Source organism: Strix aluco, chromosome 2, assembly GCF_031877795.1.
Source record: "Strix aluco isolate bStrAlu1 chromosome 2, bStrAlu1.hap1, whole genome shotgun sequence".
NCBI classification, from domain to species: Eukaryota; Metazoa; Chordata; class Aves; order Strigiformes; family Strigidae; genus Strix; species Strix aluco.
This window is the reverse complement of record NC_133932.1, coordinates 104,309,562-104,328,710: the sequence shown is the minus strand read 5'-3', so window position 1 is coordinate 104,328,710 and position 19,149 is coordinate 104,309,562. Positions and strand designations below refer to the sequence as shown.

General features: G+C 42.0%; 1 protein-coding gene across 2 annotated transcripts in view; it reads right to left on the bottom strand.

The window, feature by feature from the left end:
* DGKH (diacylglycerol kinase eta) overlaps positions 1-18,739 on the bottom strand; it is a 173,595-nt gene extending 154,856 nt beyond the window's left edge. Inside the window, exon 1 of one of the 2 annotated variants that reach the window (XM_074815606.1) lies at positions 18,494-18,739. In XM_074815606.1, the coding sequence (XP_074671707.1) occupies positions 18,494-18,664 (171 nt within the window). In that variant the 5' untranslated portion in view covers positions 18,665-18,739. The remainder of the gene's footprint in view (positions 1-18,493) is intronic. The other variant, XM_074815605.1, reaches the window with a different exon arrangement.
* Between the last annotated feature and the right edge of the window lie 410 nt (positions 18,740-19,149).

Here is a 19,149-nt window from a genome sequence, read left to right as displayed (position 1 = left end):
GGCATAGAGACCAAGAACTCAAATGAGTAGTTCCATCAGGTATGCATTCAGCATAAACCAAACATCACTTGCAACAAAATGATGTAACAACTGTAGAAGCAAAAAGAAAAAGAAGCTGTGAAAGAGAAGCAAGCACAGTGCTCCAAATAACGCGGGGATGGGAGGAGATTACTGGGGCACTAACTCAGGGCACAGCAACAAAACACCGACTGCGGTGGCCACCACTGTTTCTTGAATCGTTATTTTTTTTGTCGCTGTCGAAGGTTGGCTGGCCCCCGCTCCCAACAGGTGCAGGAACGCCGTGGCTGGTGCCAGTCCAGCCCTGCTGACTCACTGCGGCAGGCGCTGCCCATCAATTCCCACCCCCCAAAAGGGAAGGTGACCCCTCCAGCCATGCCACCCACAGCCGAGAAACAGAGAGAAACATTAAGTGCCCTGCGGACGCCCAGCCTTACAAGCTGCATCCAAAGGTCATTCTCTGGGGTCACCTTCTTGAAAACTCGCTGACAGTTTCTGTATATCCTTTTCTTCTGGTTAAACATGCGTGATAAGAAAAGGCATCTGTGGATGCATAACCAGGATTGCAGACATTTCACAAGCCCCATGGTAAAGAACTACTTCAGCAACTGAGCTTTCAAAAAGAATAGCCAGTTCTTATCCCAGTGAAATAAAACATTTAATTCTGCCTCCTTCGTCTGTAAAATCAAAGTTCTCTTAGAGGCAACTATGCTCATGTAACAGAGGTGATCTTTTTTTAATTGGTTTTCCAATTAATTGGTTTCCAAGGCTTTCCTCATTTCCTGCAAGGATAAAAGGGCCATATTCTCTATCATACCCAAGATTTTGTTCAGAATAAGAACTTCCATTTACTTCATTCACTAAAATCATGAGAAGCTGTTCCTGAGAAAGGATTAAAGCTTCGGGTTTTGAATCACCAGGGCAGATCTGCTGAGGTCTTTTTCTGGGAGTCTGGGATCTCAAAACAAAACAGAAACTATCCCAACACCCTTCCCAGCAAGAAGTCTTTTGATCTTCCTCCCATAGAGCAGTGAGGCACAGAAGACCTTTCTTTATTCCACTCCAAAACCCACGTACATTTGGCTACCTCTTCCCCTCCCAAGGACTTCTATCCTGCCTCCAGCTTCTCTCACAAATCATCAGATAAGCCAGGCTTATTCATGCTCTTGATGGGAAAACTGACAGTCTTCCATGTAATGGCTTTGTAACGGCCTCTACAGTCATGCTGTTTTCTCTTTTGGAGAATGGTTTCTCCCTAGAAGGGTGGTCCTTAGGGACTCCCGAGTTTGTCATAGCTGCTTCCTCTTGCCTGGAAATGGAAAAGCTTTTGATCTTAGCCTAAGAAGTCATAAACTGAGGTTTGGTAGCATGACAGCCATTAGCCAGATGGTCTCCAACTTCTTTCCCTTTAGGTGGGCATAGCAAAAGGCACCAAGCAACTCTGAACCCCGGAACTAATACTTTATTATAAGACATAATATACCTATAAATAGTGAAAATTCAGAACTGTGTTAAGTGAAACATTCAAAAGCTTTCCACACAAACCTCTCCCTAACTACATACAGCCTTAGAGGCCAAGTCTCTGCTTTGTAGACCAGCAGTTCTCAGTGCTTTCCTCAACTGAACATGTTGTTCAGAAGCCCCTCTGGGCTTCCAAGAAGTCCCTCATTCCATCTCTCCCATCATTTCTATGGTTCCCCTGTTCTCCTGTAAATTCCCAAAAGCTAAAGATGCCAACTATCCCTCCCTCCCCTCTCCTTGCCAGAGAGCAAGAGGCAGAACATGGTAAGCAAGCTGTGTTCTACCCTGTTTCCCATACTCCTGTTCATCTGAAGAAAAAATAGACAACATTTGTACAGGTAACTATGAATAAATCAATTTAAATACCTCTACCATCTGTCATAGTGCTTCTTGTTTCCTAAAGCAACAAATGATCTGAAAACCTGGTATGAGGCTCTTCTTGGAGGTCCAGAAACTACTTGTGAGAACAGAGTAAATAGTATACAGAAGAGGTGTAAAGATAGATGTTAAGTCTCCCAAAGCAGTAAGTCTTGTACCTTCATTTTCACAGCAATCAAAATCTCAGCTCCTAAGAAAACACTGCTTTTTGTAGCCTATATATTAACAGGATGTGTATACTGGCCTCCTCCTTGAATTCAGATTTCTGTTTAAGCAAAAAGAAAGTTACCCAGACCCTTTATTTTATTCTCCAACTTCTGCTTGTTCATGATAAGAGACTGCTTTAAACACCATAATATTTTCAAGTGCATTCAGCATCAACAACTCCCAGTTAGGCATGTAAATATGTCACTTTGGATTTGCTGGATGCTGAGTGCTCTTGAATAGCTGGCCCATCTACTTCTTCTGTACCACTTCATATACCACTCACTGGATTTAAAGATGACATTGATAGACAAACAGTGCACTACTCAGGAGTAACTTTGATCGTTAGGCGCACAGGGAGAACAGTTCTGTTGTGTTACAGAAATGCATTTCATCATGATACACTCTTCCTCACATCTCTGAACTTAAATGTTTAAATTACATACTTTGTACAGATGTCAACACTGAAAATAAAACGAACTTCCCAAGTACCCTCACTTTTCAAACACTTGCACTATTCATCCTAGGTTGTAGCAGGTTATCACAAAACAGAGACTCCCTCTTCTCTCTGTGCACATGGATACATGTGTTTTAATTCTGCTCTTCGATACTTTCTGGATACTAAAACACTTGGGAGAGGCTATTATTGAATGGCTGAAGGCAATGTGCCATGATTAAAATCGCACAGCTTTTGCTTCCAGGCCTTTCACTAGAAAGGTAAGAACTCATATTCTTCTGAAAACTAAAGAGGAGGCATGGACATTCCCAGTTGTTGTCATGGATACAGCTGCTGAGAAAAACGTCAGTGTACCCCTGCAAATAAATGCATGTGCCAACTGCTTGGAATACGCAGTGGTAAAACCACCGCAGATGTTAAACATTCTCACATGGCCATCAGGTTCCTCTTGAAATGTGCACTAAATACAAGAAAAAAAAAAGAAGAAGTTATTTTTAAACTTAAAGGTTATGGCATGAAGGAAGAAAAGGCTAGGCGGTTAAAAAAAAAAAGTTGGCACTTTCATAGTTCATGATGTCATGGAGGAAAAAATATTATGGAACAATAGTATGAGTAAAGGATCAAGTGTCAGCCCAACTTCGAGTTATCTGGATTTTGTCAGTGTGTGTTATAACAGTATTGTTAACGACAATAACTGTATTTCTTAGGTCAATGGACAATTAAAAAAACCAAACAAAATAAAAAAAAAAAAGCAACAAACACACATTGGAAAATTTTGAACCAGGGAAGCTCTGATCCTGATTAGACCACCTCAAGGCGTGGGCATTTTTACTTGGACTAGGGCAGGCTGCTCCTAGGGCAATCATTACCTTGAGTGAGTAAGCAAAGCACCCAGAGCTCGTTAGGATGTGGAAAGGTGAGTTTGGTGGTGAGGCACACTAAGACAAACATGAAAAGAAGAGGTGAAAAAACAGGTTTTCAGCAACATAGAAGAAATCATCCCAAACTGAGCAACTAATTCACCACTGTGCAAAGACCAAAGAAATAAGGAAGCAAAACTGAGCACCCTGTTATAAATCTCTCCTCATAAGTATTTTGGGACAGGCCTAAACAATACAATGCCATGTTTTGCAGAGATATGTGAGCTATCGCTAAATGAAGCACATTGGAACTGGAAGCAAGATAACCACTTTAGCATGATGTAACGCCCCAGCTAATTAGCTCTGTTAGGAACAAAGCCTGAGAAGGCTGCCCTGGATGCAGAAGGCAAGCAAGTTCATTCAGGGCTAGCTAGGGCACTTCAGTACGGCACTACTGTCCTCCAGATAGACAACTCCTCGATATATCTGCTGAAGTGGTAAAGCATAATACAATCAAAATAATAATCATCACCATTATCATCACCACAGGCAGAGGCACAGTTTCACTGGAAAAGTAGTTGTGAAATACGTGCTGTAAAAAAGAAAGGTGAGAACATCCAACTACACCCCAAAATGTCGGTTGTTTTACCAAAGCTGGAAGGGAGCTCCTCAGTTTGAGGAGCAGGCTAAGCGTGGATCCTGCCTTAGCACAGATTCCTACACTGCTGCTTTCACAACAGGTCATGATGTTTATCCAGCCAAGAAAATAGCTGTTGATCGGCGTTCTGCCATATCTCATCATCACTATGGCCCAGCACCCTACCCTGGTGTTCACTGCAACACAAAAGTCCTTTGAAGCTATCCAGTTGTTTTAGAAAAGAAAAGCCATAAGAACAGAAAACAACTTTAAACAGCTCACTCACGGCAACCATTCCTCCTTCTCACCACTGTAACCAACAGACCTCACAGGCGTTTGGCATAATGGCTAAGTGATACACAATTCAACTAAAAAAAAAAAAAAAAAAATCGAAAGGCATTTTAAACAAGTGTTCAATAGATTCTATAGTACCTGTCTCAGCTTAGGAGTTGTAACTTCCTCCTCAGGAATTAAAATGTTTTCTGAAAAATCCCCAAGCTCATTTGAGAGAGGAAACAAAAAAGAAAAAAAAAAAAATCTGTCCTTTCTAGCCTTTCTAGTTTGACAGATAAGCTTTAAAATACAAGTTCATAAGTACAGATAATTATGACACAAGAATACACATTTCAGAACACACATGCCTTGCAAAATGAAAATTTCTTATAGTTACAGAAGGTCATCTGCATCCCAGTCCTTTGATCCCACTAGCCTACTATGCCTTCCACGTTTGTGTAGCAGACAATTAGGGAAATAAATGTTTTTAAATTAAAATAAGTTCTTATCCTCAGAAGACATACAAGGCTTAAAACATCATCATTTCACTCTTGAAAGATGAAAAGGGTTAGCTGGATTTTTTAAGAAGACAGGCAGTCATGTTTTACTATTTGGACTCCAATAGCAGCAATTAAAAATATACTCTTAAGTGAAACATCATCATGAATTCATGGGTAGGGACCCACCTGAGGAGAAATACGGAAACAAAAAATTAAGTACCTTGGGAGCTACAGATGCAGAAAAATAATGAAAAATTTCACCGCCCTCGAGGCAACATCCTCCCTTTTAAGATTCACCCACAGAATTAAGCATGTCCCATAAGCATCACTAGCTTCCAGGACAAAAGCTGTTACAAAGCCATTACAACAGGCAATACCTGATACGGTGCTAGAGATGAACACCCACAGGTCACCTCCCTGACTAAGACACCCCACAATGCAGCAGCCAGCACAATCTATGGGCACTTAAATACTGTTTCTTGGTTGTTATAAAATTCATCAGTGTGGTCTGCTTACTATGAATGCAGAAGGTTAGGTGCATACTAAGCACACGGCACAAAGCACTAAAATTACACACACTCTCACTCCTGCTGGAGCTGCTCCTGTCCCGAGCAGCTTACACACAGATGGATTGAGTACTACATCCTTTCTTGCTGATGCACTGAACACCCTCTCCTCCACTGAGCCTTCATTTAAGCCTCTGTTAGCTGTGATGACACATGAAGACACCCTTAGAAGTTGCAACAGTCCATTCATTTGCAACATTATGGCCATGTCCAGGCCAAAAAAGACTTAGAGGTCACTGAAAGAGACAGTCAAGTTAAGCATTTACTGGAATGTGTAGTCCCAGCTCTCCAAGACATTGCCCAAGAAGCTGTTCCTAAGTGACTTTGCTGTTTGCAAACAATCCTCTACCTCTGCTTTGATCTAGCTTCAGGAGGAAGCTGTCCCACACATTAGACTCCATTTAAACTGCACTAATGAAAAGCACTGACTGCCCTCTCCATCCTGCACTCTCTTGCGTGGAAGCTTTTAGGAACGCTAAGCATAGCCATCTCCATTGTCCAAATCCCAGGATGCTGACATTTCAAATCATACTCTCTTCTATGCAACTCGTGAAAATAACAAAGAAGATAAAAACCTCCCACCAATGCTCAGGCAGCTGCTTGCCTATATGCAATGAACCCAGCACAGGTTGCCAAGAGACTGCAATGATGAGCAGCATTTATTCCTGAATACTCTTAAATGGGTTTTCACTATATATTAACTCTAAGCAATAAAACATCAAGACCACATTCTTGTTTCAGTTTAGAATTAGTTTTTATAGCCAATATATAAAAGGAGATAGTTGTAATAGACATGCTATGATGTTCTTAACTAGAACTATATAAACAGTGCTTCTATAATAGGCACTACTCTGAACTTTGTCAGGGAACTGCCTGAACTTCAGGCTTCATGCCTGGCACAGCTTTTCCTGAATTTTAAACCTGAAAGAAACATCTGTAAAGATGCCAATAACCAAGCTATACACAATGGTTAATAAAAAAAAAAAATTAAAATCTGAGAATAAGCAATTTTCAAATAGCATGTATAAAAATATCCCCTGTAAGCTCCATTCCCAAGGGTAAAAATTAAGTGCAGATTCAGTCAAATTTAGGAGACTCTAAAGAATAGAAAAACTCAGCCTATTATACAACTTAACAAGATGCTGCTAGTGATTTTCAACCTTTCCATCTAAAAATAGGTAATTTTGCAATTAAAACAAAAGCCACCATTAAGCCTTAGGTGTCAGAACATTTTTCCTTATTTATACCTATCAAGATGAATAACAATTGTAGCTACCTAGAGAACAGAAGTTCTATTACATGTGTTTCTAATACAGCCTTGCACATATTCTTAGGATTAATCAATGATCAATTTTTTCAAGCAAAATTCAGTGCTACCCACTGGTTTTTTTCCTGTGGACACTGCATATTATTTTTGTCATACAGCTTAGTATAAATTTCTTTTTGTTTAAGTTACATTACATATCTTCCCAATGAAAGAAAAAACACAGAAGTGCTTTTCCATACGTGACAGAGTTCTGCACACATCATGAATCGAAGGTTCAGTATCGCTTAACACCTTGGGGAGAAGAGTTGGAATTGGTATTTCTCCATCACCATATGCTGCAGTAAAACTCATTAGTCATATTAGCAACAACCAACAAAGTTTAAGTGGTCCAAGGTCAAGTAAAATGGAAGACCAGGCTTGAGCTCAGACAGGAGACATACAATCTTTCAACTAAACTGCACAGTTTGAGAAGTCTTATAATCACTTCCACAATGAACAATTTACCAAAGGAAAAGCAATAAAAGTACATCCAGGACACAAACCACCAAAAAGCCTACATTTTATCAAGTCCTTGTGCCAAGCATTTCCTTGCTGCATTTAGATGGGTCTTTTTCTGTACCATACTCATGACCTCTGTGTCATCTGTCACCACCTGCAAGAGGTGCAGAATCACCTCCACTGGCCAGACCCAGTGATGTGGGAAGAATGGTGAACATGGTGCAGCCCTATCCAGTCGCCCTCAGCTGCATCTTGATCAACTGCATCTCAGTCAAACCCTAGGCCATCAAACATGATGCAGAATGACACCAGAAAGAAAAGAAAATGTGGAAGTAATTTAAGTTCTTGCAACTTCCTTTTGTAGGAAATTTTAGTTTAGTTTAGTTCCCAGTTCCCCTGAGTACCTGTTAAAATTCTAGCTTTCAGATTTTAACTAAAGCAGCACACAAATGGTCTTATGGCAAATAAATCATGGCTATAGCAGGGAAACTATTCGAAAATAGCAATCAGTCCAGGGAGGTTTAATTTAGAGAGAGGAAAAAGACTTTAGACCTTGATAAGGCATGACATGATTCCATGCCATTGATCTGCAATCACACACCTTTATCTGTAATGCAAACAAAAAGTTATTTAGAATACTCCTAATTAGGTGTAATAAGTGTACACAGGCACATTACTGAATCTATAAATAGACAGCAACCACACCATTTCACTCCTGCTCCATGTTATAAGGTATGGGGCAGGGGAGAAGAAAGGCACTTTGCCTTTTTCAAGACCTTTCTTAAAATTGCGCCATTAAAAAGAAGTTTTTTTTTTGCTTCTGAAGGTATTTAACCAGGACTTTAAATACCGACAAATCTTCCTCAGCAGACACAGGTTATCCTCAACACTTATGTAAAAGGAGAGAGAATACTTAATTTGAAATAAATCAGGAACCATGTTCTAGCGATCTGTAAGACATTCAGAAAGACACAGCTCTGGGCAGCCCAATGTTGCTTTGAAAATGTCCCTCCTCTGAGCACAGGGATGGGACCAGATGACCTTCCAAAGAGTCTTCCAACCCAAATTACTATTATGATTCTGTAATAACCCCCATAAATATTTTTTTCTAGCAAAAATCCCTCTCTATAACCTATCACACCTACACGCTGTAATTTAAACTGTGGATTAGTTATAAATAACCTTGGTGTATATTTCAAAGAAAAGGTATAATCATCCTTAGCATAAAATTCAGCAGAAGTTCATTCGCCTCTTGCCCTAGCTGTGACTTTTTTTTTTTTTATTCGAATAGGAAAACATAAAATTTCCCAATCATTTCCAGCTCCTCACTGTGAGACAACCTCCCAGGGACACAGGTTTATCACAGGCTTAAAGAGTAATTTGAAATATGAGCCCTTTGTAAAACTGTTGGCAGCAGAACCCTGGCTGACCAAGGGTAGGGAAGGAATAGAACCTGTGATGTTAACTCCTTTTATCTCCTCCTCAATGGTGCATACAGTCACCAAGTGAAAAACTGATTTTTTTAATTTTTTTTTTTTACCCTAAACAGTGCAAGCAAAAAAAATTCAGTATTGGTTTGCATGCACACACACATGTGCACAGAATTACTGGTCTCTTTATGCAAGAAATAAAATCATCTGAAGCATACATATAATCAGAACCATGGAAAAATGCAAAGCTTTAAGAAACTGGAATAAAGATTTTGTATTCTTTAGGAAAAAAAAAAAAAAAAAGCTATTCACTGCAGTTGCATTTACCTGGCAACACAAGGTAACATGAGATAATACACAAAAGCACTGATGGGTTTTAAAGCATACAGCTTGACATTGCCAGCACATTTAATAGCTCGCTTTTGACAAGAGCTTGTCAGAAGTTCTGTACTTATTAGGATCTTCTTTTCCCTTCAAAAGCTGAAGAAGCAGCAGAAGAGTGCTGCGATGCAGCATCAGGGCCACAGATAGAAATCTGACAATCCTCTGAAGCCCAGAGTATTTTTTTGTAATGTATTTTATAAAATTACCAAGTAGGGCAAGGGAAAGAACTTGTCATCTAGTAGACAGGATACAAGCACAGACCCTAATCTGTGTAACTGCTTTTGCATTTTTGAAAGCTTATTTGCCAGTGAGTCAGGGACCAGCCTAAGCAGTAATGTGTCTCAGGTATAAATTTTACCTTGCCTGCACCGTCTTAAGGCACACTGACCAAAACATTCTCTCTTCAAAATGTTAACCAGTGGACTCAGTGCAGGTAAAAGTCCTTTCTTTGCTTTCTAAAAGCTTGCCTGCTTCCAGAAGCAGGCAAGAAGCAGCATACAAACATGTATATTAGCACAGCATTCTCTCATAACAAAAAAAAACCCAAGATGAAGTCAACTGATCTACGTGAAGAAGTTTTCTTAAATTCCATTTTTCCCCTACAAAAGCATTATAATGCAGACTTTGCAGGTTATATGCAAAGTTTACTTAAACAAGTGCACTCACTCGGGGGAAAGAAAATCAAGTTTAACATCAGATAGATCTCTCTGAAGGTTATTCCTATTTATTTTGTCTGTAATGAGAAGCTGTGTAAATGATAAAAACATTTTTCATTTCCTCAAAAGCTGGGGTTTAATCAGAAGCATTGGCCATTCATCTCACACCCAAGTAACTCACGCTAGCTCCCCGCTGCAGACCTGTGTCCTCTCAGCATTCTTCCCAGGCAAAATCCATATATCATAAATATATCAAGTTAATATACAATAGAAAGAATTACTGTTTACACCATGCACCCCACCATATTCTTTCAGTGATGGGATCCTTGGCTCACAAACCCCCTCTTACCCTTTGTGCTCTCTTTTTTCACTTTAACAGACCTCTGAGACTGAGGCCAATCCATGTTTGTCTATAGAGTAACTTGTGTGAAGCTCCCCAAGATATCAGGCAAAAAAATGACAGTAATAGCTGAAAAATCAGCAAAAAGGATGTATTAATTTTCAAGTCAATAGCTCCTCGGTGAACCATCTGCTCCCAAGATTGATCAGTACCACTGAAGGAGGCGGCAGTCCAGAGTGAAACAATCCAGAGGAGCAGCCTCATGTGTCTGCACCCTCTTTAAGACTCCATGCCCAACAACGTTTTTGGTCTTGGGCAGTTCCTCTCTTTATGGGGATTATTGGGAGAAACCTTGCAGAGGCACAGACTGAAAGGAAAAGGGATGTCACCCCTTCTCTGTTCAAATTCCTGAAGAAACTGTGACAGCAGCAGGCAGGGAAAGAGGGAGAGAACAAGAAGCAAGATGTCTCTATGGAAGCATTAAAACAAACACTGAAGTATGTGCCCGTCCTCACGATCAACAGAGTGTGCGCGCAGGGAGGGAAGAAGTCTCTGCCTGATGGCGGCCAGGACTGCTGGTTAGCCACGCTGATCCTTAGCTGAACCAGAGCAAGCCACCCTTCTCACCAAGAGCTGGGAAGACACCGACCTCCCTCTCGCTCCAGAGCATCACAGCAGCAATAAGGACTACCAGTTGTCAAACTGAAGACAGTCAAACTCAGTTGCTAAATTTAAGCAACCACACAACAGGACGTAACTGACCAGAGCAGCATGACAGCCCTTTACATCCACTTAGATCTATGCAGGCATGAAAAACCTCAGCAGATCTTCCCCTCACAGAACCATGCCAGAAGTGCAAAACACCACGGAGGGCACAGCCAGCTCTCCTCAGCAAGCACATCTAGAAAGACCCTGGTATGGGCTGGCCACACATCCTCCCGGCAGCTGCCCATAGAGGGACTCATATTGCTTCCCACCCAGCAAATGCATAGGGAGACTCACCACCCACAACCTACTACTCAGCTTCAAAACCCTATTAAGGTTGCTAAGTGACAATAAAGTAACGCGATCTTGCACCATTTGCAAACCCCAAACGTTTAAAGGCAAGGAAATGAATGGTTCAGATCATCATAAATCTCATGCCACCCATCTAATAAACAAACAAATTCTCATCAAGTGTAAAACCTTGCCAAATTCATTACAATTAACATTAACTCTCCCAGGAGTATAGCTCAGGTTTTTGTTATCATGCTTACAGTATCTAAATGGTGAAATATTCCTAAACAGGAACATTAGTCAAACGAAAAAAACTTAGCTGGAAAAAAAAATTATTTGCTCTTTCTTCATAATTGTGCAATATATCAGGATGATTCCTACACGGTAAAAGTTTTATAAGTCAACTACATTCTGACTTCGCGTACGAAATTTTTATGGCCCACATCCAACAAGCACTTAAGCGCTGGCTTAATTTTAAGAAGTAATTAATCATATAAAAGTGTACAGGACGACTGAAGTGTTTCAGTATGTGCTTAAATGTTTTACTAGAATAAATCTCTTATTTCATTTTAAATAGCACCTAATGCAGTGGTCTTATTTTTAGCATATCAATTAAATAATACTCATTTTGCATCAGCATTAAGCTTGTTTGCTGTGATAAATGCAATGTTTACATTAAGAATGAGGTTTCCTTTTATTATAATGTGGAGGATGAAAGCTACGGATACCCCCAAGCCAGGTTTTTTTTTGCCACTGCTAGCAAATTGAGAGTTGTGGCTTGAACTTAGTACAATAGAGCTGTGGTTACCACACTGTGATTCAATAGCCTGTTCTTAGGTTTTTAAAAGAAGATTTTGGAGAACCAACTTACTTTTTGGAGGCAGGAGGGGAAAGGATAAAACAGTAATGTAAGAAGGCAGCAACTACAAAGGTGAAAGAAGGAGTTATCTCTCTTCATAAAAGACAAAGTCCAGGTATCAAACTGAAAAAAATTAACAAAGCTAGCCATGCTGTCACTAACTTTATAACATCATATCCACCTAATTACAAATAGCTATAAAGAATCTCAAAAATTAAATGGCCAACCAGAACAAAATATTGGTCTTGTGGTTCCTCTGCAAGTGAGCTACTGAACCACATTCACAAGACACCGAACTATGTCTTAATTATCCCTATCAGAGGTAAACATCCAAAACACCAGAATGACTACAGAAGCATTCTTTTATACCCAAAGCTCCGTATTCTGAGCTTCAATGAATCCACACACAGACACACATTTACCTTCTTGCTGCGTCTAGAGTTTGAGGTCTCCAGGCTATACACATTGTTCTAAAGCATGGTTGGTCAGAGTTCAAAGAAAATGAGAGTAATATTGGGGTTTTTTTTTAAAAAATAGCCTTTTGGAGCATTCCAGAGCAAGAACATTGATCTAAGCTGCCTTTTATTGTCTTCAGTTAGTCAAGAGGATTCAACACTTCCCTTCAGATAAAGGTTTTGTGATAGCCAAACAGACTATTCTTTTGATCACTACTTCAATTACAAAAACACTGTAATTCTATGCATTCTGCCACAGATATCCAAACTAACTTGGCTAGTCGAGCTAATCATACAGTAGTCATACAGCAGTCTTGCATCTTGGATTCTGATGTAACTGCTGGAAAAAATTCAAAATGTCCGCAAATTATCTATGTAGCCTTACATGGATAAAGACCCAGCTATAGAATAGTTCCTTCTTGAGCTCTGGCATGGCTGTTATGTGTCTTCAGGACTCTGCGCATGAAGTTCACAAGATAAGGCATCTCAGAAAGGGATTCCCACTTATTTATTCTTGAATTAGTCTTTTCATGTGCTTCTTAAAAAACAGAAATTCCCTCTAAACTACACAATAACCTCAATGTGTTTCACCTATTCTCTTTGGCAGAAAAGCATTCCCCAGCTCCTTGGAACAAAACACAAAATCAAAATCTCTTATATTAAGGATGAGAGTGTGATTATCTTGTCTTTTTTCGCATTCACAGCTCACCAGCTGGCTGGGGGGGAATAAAAAGGTATAATTCATGTTATCTTTCAATACAGAATAACATTAATGCTTTAAAGATTCTAGAAAGGAAAAAAAAAAAAAAGACCAAAACGTTTTCTTTGAAGACCTGCTTGCAAATATCTGCTGAAAAACGTTAAAAGTTCCTCCTTTCTGGTACTTTGCTAGCAATTTAAGCTTTGCCATACATGCATCACTAAAATGCCTTAGATTTCAATTCAGTTTTATACAAACGTGTCAGAATTTGGAGTGGTAATGACCACTGTGCCTTAAATACTGTAACTCTTTCCATTCTAACCCTGCTTGCTTCTACATAGCGCATTCAGTCATTTTTAACTTCCCCAAACTATCATGTCTTTGGCTGAAATTTTCCATTAATGGACCCTTTTTCGAAAGCTTATGTAGAGATACAGCAAGTATGAGAAGCAACAAATACTGCACACCATTTCATGCTAAAAACTGGTTTGCTTTGTCCAGGCACACTCTAGAACTGGAAAGTATATATTTGTACATGAAAACTTAAAATATATTGCTCTGTGAATAAGTATGCATGTCTCCACGTACCAGGAACATAAACTGATGCACTGATTCTGAATATTTCACTTTAAAAAACGTTTAAAGTCACCAGGATGCAGGGAGGGAATCAAATTTGCCAGATTCTACAACAGTTGTGAAAAAAACAGGTGTTGTTTTTTTTTTTTTTTTAAAACAGTTGTGAAACATTTTACTAAGGATGGACATATACTACATCTAATTTAATTGCAGAGTGAAAACGATGGAAAATATGAATACTGAAGACAGCTATCTTGCAGCACCCTTCAATCACTTCTGTGGACACCACCAGGTGTCAACAACTTGAGGACGATTTCTATGCACTTGGTCGCTTCAGTTCTGCCCCACGCTGTGGGGCACACAACGATAGTAGTTTAGTGATACTATAAGTGTTACTGCAGTTGCAGAATAAATTGCAAATTACGATGCATTTTGAAGCTGTGCAGATTCAGACAATCCTAATGCATGTGAAGGATCCCCATTAGGGTTAACTTTGCTACCGTGGCACTCTCCTGAGAACTTCCGGTACATAAAAATCATGTTTCCTTAACCAGAAAGGAATCAACCACTACTTAGCTGAGTAAATTGGGAACTATCAAAGCTAGAAAAAGCAGATTACATTGCAGAGAATGGTGTTCATGAAGTCTAATGCTGGTATCAACCACAACACTTTACATTTAGGTGAATTAACAAGCCATGGTAATCGGAGAGAAATGTATACCAGAAACAAACAGGAAGTGACTACTGGGACTTGGCACTGTCAAATGTCACCATATGGAAGAGGTTAGAAACTTTTTGAAGGCTCAGTTCCTAAATGGCTGGTGTTATCCACTAAGGCCAATAAAAACACAGTGGGGAATTTAATTAATTTACTTTTATTACTCCATAATGATTTAGGATCTCTAAAAAAATATATTAAGACCTCAGATAAGATCATTCTAGTAACAACTCCTGCCATTTAACTAAACAACACTGTATCATCTCCACTAATTATAACACACTTGTGTTTCTGAACATCTCCCACAATACAGCAAAAAACCACTGGGGGTGAAGGAGAGGAAGAAAGCATTCTCCCAGATACATTACAAGTGTATTTATCTCTCTCAATACACTGTGTTTTCTTGCATTTCCTGATTTATACTTCTGCTCCAGAATGTCTGCTTCATCCAAAATAAACACAGGCCAGATACCCAATCACAGATTTGAGAGCAAAACACGTATCCAAGAGAGCTTTCCCATTAACTGCACATGGACCCATTAAAGTAGGAAGCCAGGTCAGTGATGAAAGTGCTATTCTTCATATCCACTTTTTAGCAGAGTACTCAAAACAAGAGTAGGAACTATAACTGTGCCCATCTGACGACTCTACTTCCAAGTATCCAGGGACTATTTAATTTATTAATCTTGTGCTCAGTCCCAACATGAGCAGAATTTAAGGAGAAAAAGTGTCAGCTCTAATCTGATCCTTCCCTTCTCAACAAGTTCTAGTTATAAAGAACTGAAGCAAGACCATCTTTTTAAGGAATGTACTTTGCACTACAGTGATTAACTTTAAAGAAACTAGAAGCCAGCTGATGCCAGGCAGTATTCAAGAACTGAAGTCATGTGTTTCATTTAAGGAAGGCACTGACACTGCCTGTCTTAACCAGCATCTTTAAAAGTTAAGAAACCAAGTTTAACACAGTTGCACAGAGGACTTTCCACAACATCAATCCCAATATAACACTGTTTGTACATCATTATATATACTGGTTCAAAACTGTCTGACTACAGTTTTCCAAAGTCCTCATAAAAACAAAACAAGGTCCCGGCCCAAAGAATAGTTTAGTCCTTTGCACCACAACTTGTTCTCTCCTCCTCAGGTTTGCAGACACCAAAACATGTTGATCTTCAAGTTTTCTGTTTGGGGAAATTAATAATAGCCATATTTTGACACAGACATGCCTTTAAAGTACTCTGAAAATGTGAGTAATACATATGCATAAACTAAAAATACACACATAATAGAAGTTACATAAACGGATGGGCGATAGGGCCGGACATTTCTCATAGCAATTTACTATAAAAGTAGTTCCACTGAAATCAAGCAAGCAGTTCGCAGAGGAAGTTGCTATTCAACGTGGGCAAGCTATGGTAAAACTGGGCAACAGACTTCTAAGCAGAACTGTGAGCATACGATTAGCATATCACAAACAAGCAATGAACTTGGCAGTATAATTACATCTGCCAATTTTCATTTTCCCATTCTGTTTTTCACCCCTGCCCCTGGCCAAATATTTTTTTTTTATTTATTTAGGAAGAAGAGGGCAAAGCTTAAAAACTCCCTTTGAGCACTACAGGTGTTAGAAATCTTTAAACTTATGTTTGTGCTAGTGAAAGGGGTTTGCTCTTATACATACATTTGCTAAATCTTATTATACACGCGTTAAAAAAAATCCACTCCCAAATGATTCTATCTGCAAAGTGTCACCATATGGTAGCTTTCACAAATGATCAACTGTACCAAAACATCTAAAAATATCATCTTCCTTAAGTAAAATAAAAACAATTACCAGCAGAGACTTTTGGGTATAGTTCTGAGCTAAGGAATCAATACCACGTTGCTGAAATGCTTCAAGTAAGTATATAAGCAACCTCCAGAGAAAAATAGAACAGCGTTAAACGGCCCACAAGCATCAATGATAAATGTAATATACATGTTTTAGGTTCTTTCAAAAGTCTATTCTTAGCTGTAAGACAAACCCAATCCATTTAATTAAAACCTTAGCTTACAAACACATTCACTGAGTAAGTGAAGCTTAACAAATTTAATTTGAATGAAAGGGACTAGCTGGGTAAAAGAGCAGCTCCCTCATGTTCCTTACTCTAGTGGTTTCATGTAACCACTGATCACCAACTACTACAACAGCAAACATACAACACCCTTAAACTAAATGGGAGTTGTCCGTCTAAATATAGCTACTTTTAAATAATGCATCGTGAGTTATAAAATAAAGTGCTACTGAATTATTTAACATGGGTCTCATCTTTAACAAAGATATATCACTTTTAATTAAATGGAGAGAAAGATGTTTATATTCGGGGTTGCATATTATTATAAGTTGCAACCCATGAAGCAACACTTTATGACTCCAATTATGTCAGCAGTCACTTTTTTATATATATATATATATATATATATACATGATTCACAGAAATAGAACTGAGACACAAACTAAGATAAGCGAAAGCATCACTTGTAGGGCTGTCTTAGAACTTCAGGCAACCCCAGCTTTGCATTCATTCACAACCCTCAGATACAGAATATCCCACCAACCCGTAACAGTCGGTAAGAATTGGCTGGGATCTCATGCTCACAAACCTGTTTCAGTATCATTCATAATCCGCCTGTTTTCCTTATGCAAGTATCAACCTCTGTGAGAGCAAACCCTCAAATACACTTTACACCTCTACAGCTAATAAAGCACCATGTTCTGTCACTATTATCACAGTTTGAAGACCGCCACACAGAAGTGGTATTAAAGCTGAAAGTTTGTGTAGGGCTGTTTTCCAAGACAATGCAATAGTTGTCTATTACTTATTATAGTAACCCTTGAGCCAGGCCTCACAAACGCAAGATTAACATTCAGCAATAAAATGGGATGACACCTCGTGCTTAGGTTTTGGGAAAAAATTGCTTTCCACCTCACATAATGGGATAATGCTGCTGTTTAACAATCAATGCTTTCTGTTTAAAGGTGGCTGCCTTTTGGATGTAGCGTGTGAAGCAAAAGCTCAAGGGAAGAACAACACCAACCCAAGAGGCCTCCACAAACAGCTCCTTGCTAACTTTAATAGGTGCTCAGAAAAGGAAAGAACAACACATGACCTACTGCGTAGAAATCAAAATGTAAGTGTGATCTGCCTGAGCCTGCATGGAGTCACTTTGCCCCTCAAAACGGACGCTTACAGCAAAAACCCTGATCTTGATGTCACCGCACCCATAAGTTCCCCACAATGGGGTTTTGCGCAGACCCCATCACCGAACGTGGGCCACACTCTGCAGAAAGTCACGGGATCCTTCTACACAGAAAGTAAGTCCAGTCTCATTTTTTTTATACTTTTAAATGCATGCTTGTTGGAGTTCATTTTACAGAGGAAAAAAGGGATGTAAATACACCATCCATCAAAAAGTTAATTCCACCAGAATGACTTCGGCAGCCCGAGCCAGCCAAAAAAACTGCATTAACCTGGAATTCTGACAGCTGCTTTACGTATCCAGCCCCACGAGTGAGGATGTACAGAAGTTTACTCCCGTCCCGCGAGGTGCCTTTCAAACTCGAAACCTCGTTTCCCTCCTCCGCGGCACTCCCGCTCCCAAACGGGCTCCGATGTGCCACCACGGGCTCCCTGCCCGCCGCTGCCTGCCGCCGCCTGCCCCTCCGGCGGAGCTCCCCCCGCCCGGGACCGCGGAGTGAAGAAGACGGGGGCGGAAAGTTGGTGAGGAAGGGCTCGCCGAAAGAGCCCACCCGCGCTGTGGGGAAGCAGGGCGGGATCCCCGCGGCAGCGGTGCCCGCCGCCGAGGAAGAGGAGCCGGAGGGAGGGGAGCAGCCCGCCGCTTCCCCCACACCCAGGACGCCAGGCAGGGCAGGGCGGCTGCCGGGCAGGCGGCTTCCCCTCCGGCCCCGCGGAGCCCCGCCGCCCCGGGGGGCTCTTCCTGCCAGCCGGGGACAGATGTGGACGCAACAGCTGGACGGGGAGGAGGGGAGAGGGAGGGAAGGAAGGAAGAGGCACGGCTGCCTCCCCCCCCGCCGCCGCTCCCGGGGATGCGGGCGGGATGCAGCGACCGCCCCCGGCCCCGGGCTGGCCCCGCTCTAGCAGGGAGATGGAGAAACTTGCCCCGGAGGCAGCGGGGCTCGCCGGCTCCTGCCGCCCTTACCTTGCTGCGGATCTGGCCCGAGGTGGACACTTTCCGGATGAGTTTCTGGGGGCCCTCGTGCTCCCCTTCGCTGTCCGACGACTCGTCCGCCGGCCCCGCCGCCGCCGGGGGTTGGGGCTGGGGCTGCTGCGGGATCCCGGCGCCGCTCATCCCCGACTCGGCCCCGGCCATCTTCCCGGACTCCTGCCGAGAGAGAGCACACGAGCCCGGCTCAGCCAGGGCAGCCGCTGCCGCTCCCCTCCCCGGGGAGGAGGAGGAGGAGGAGGCGGTGCGGGAGGGTGGGGAAAGAGGCGGCACGGGGGGGAGGGGACGGCAGCGGCGGCGGGGACGGAGCCGGGCGCTGGCGGAGCGGAGCGGACCGCCCGGCCGCCATCTTCCGCCGCCCCCGCTGACGGGGAAGGGCCGCGCGCCCGGCCCCGGCCGGCCCCGCCGCCCGCGGGCTGGGGCGCCGCCACTCGCCGGCGGGCGGAGCCGGGGCGGACGGGCCCGGCCCCCGGCGCCCCGACCGACGGGGGGCCGCCGGCTCCAGGGGGCGCCGGGCGGCGGCCGGTGCCGGTGCCGCCTCGGGGGTGGCGGGGGGGCCGCGCCGCAGGTGAGCGCCGGGGTGAGCCCGAGGAGGCGAAACGGGCGAAGGCGCGTCGGGGGTGGGGGCTGGA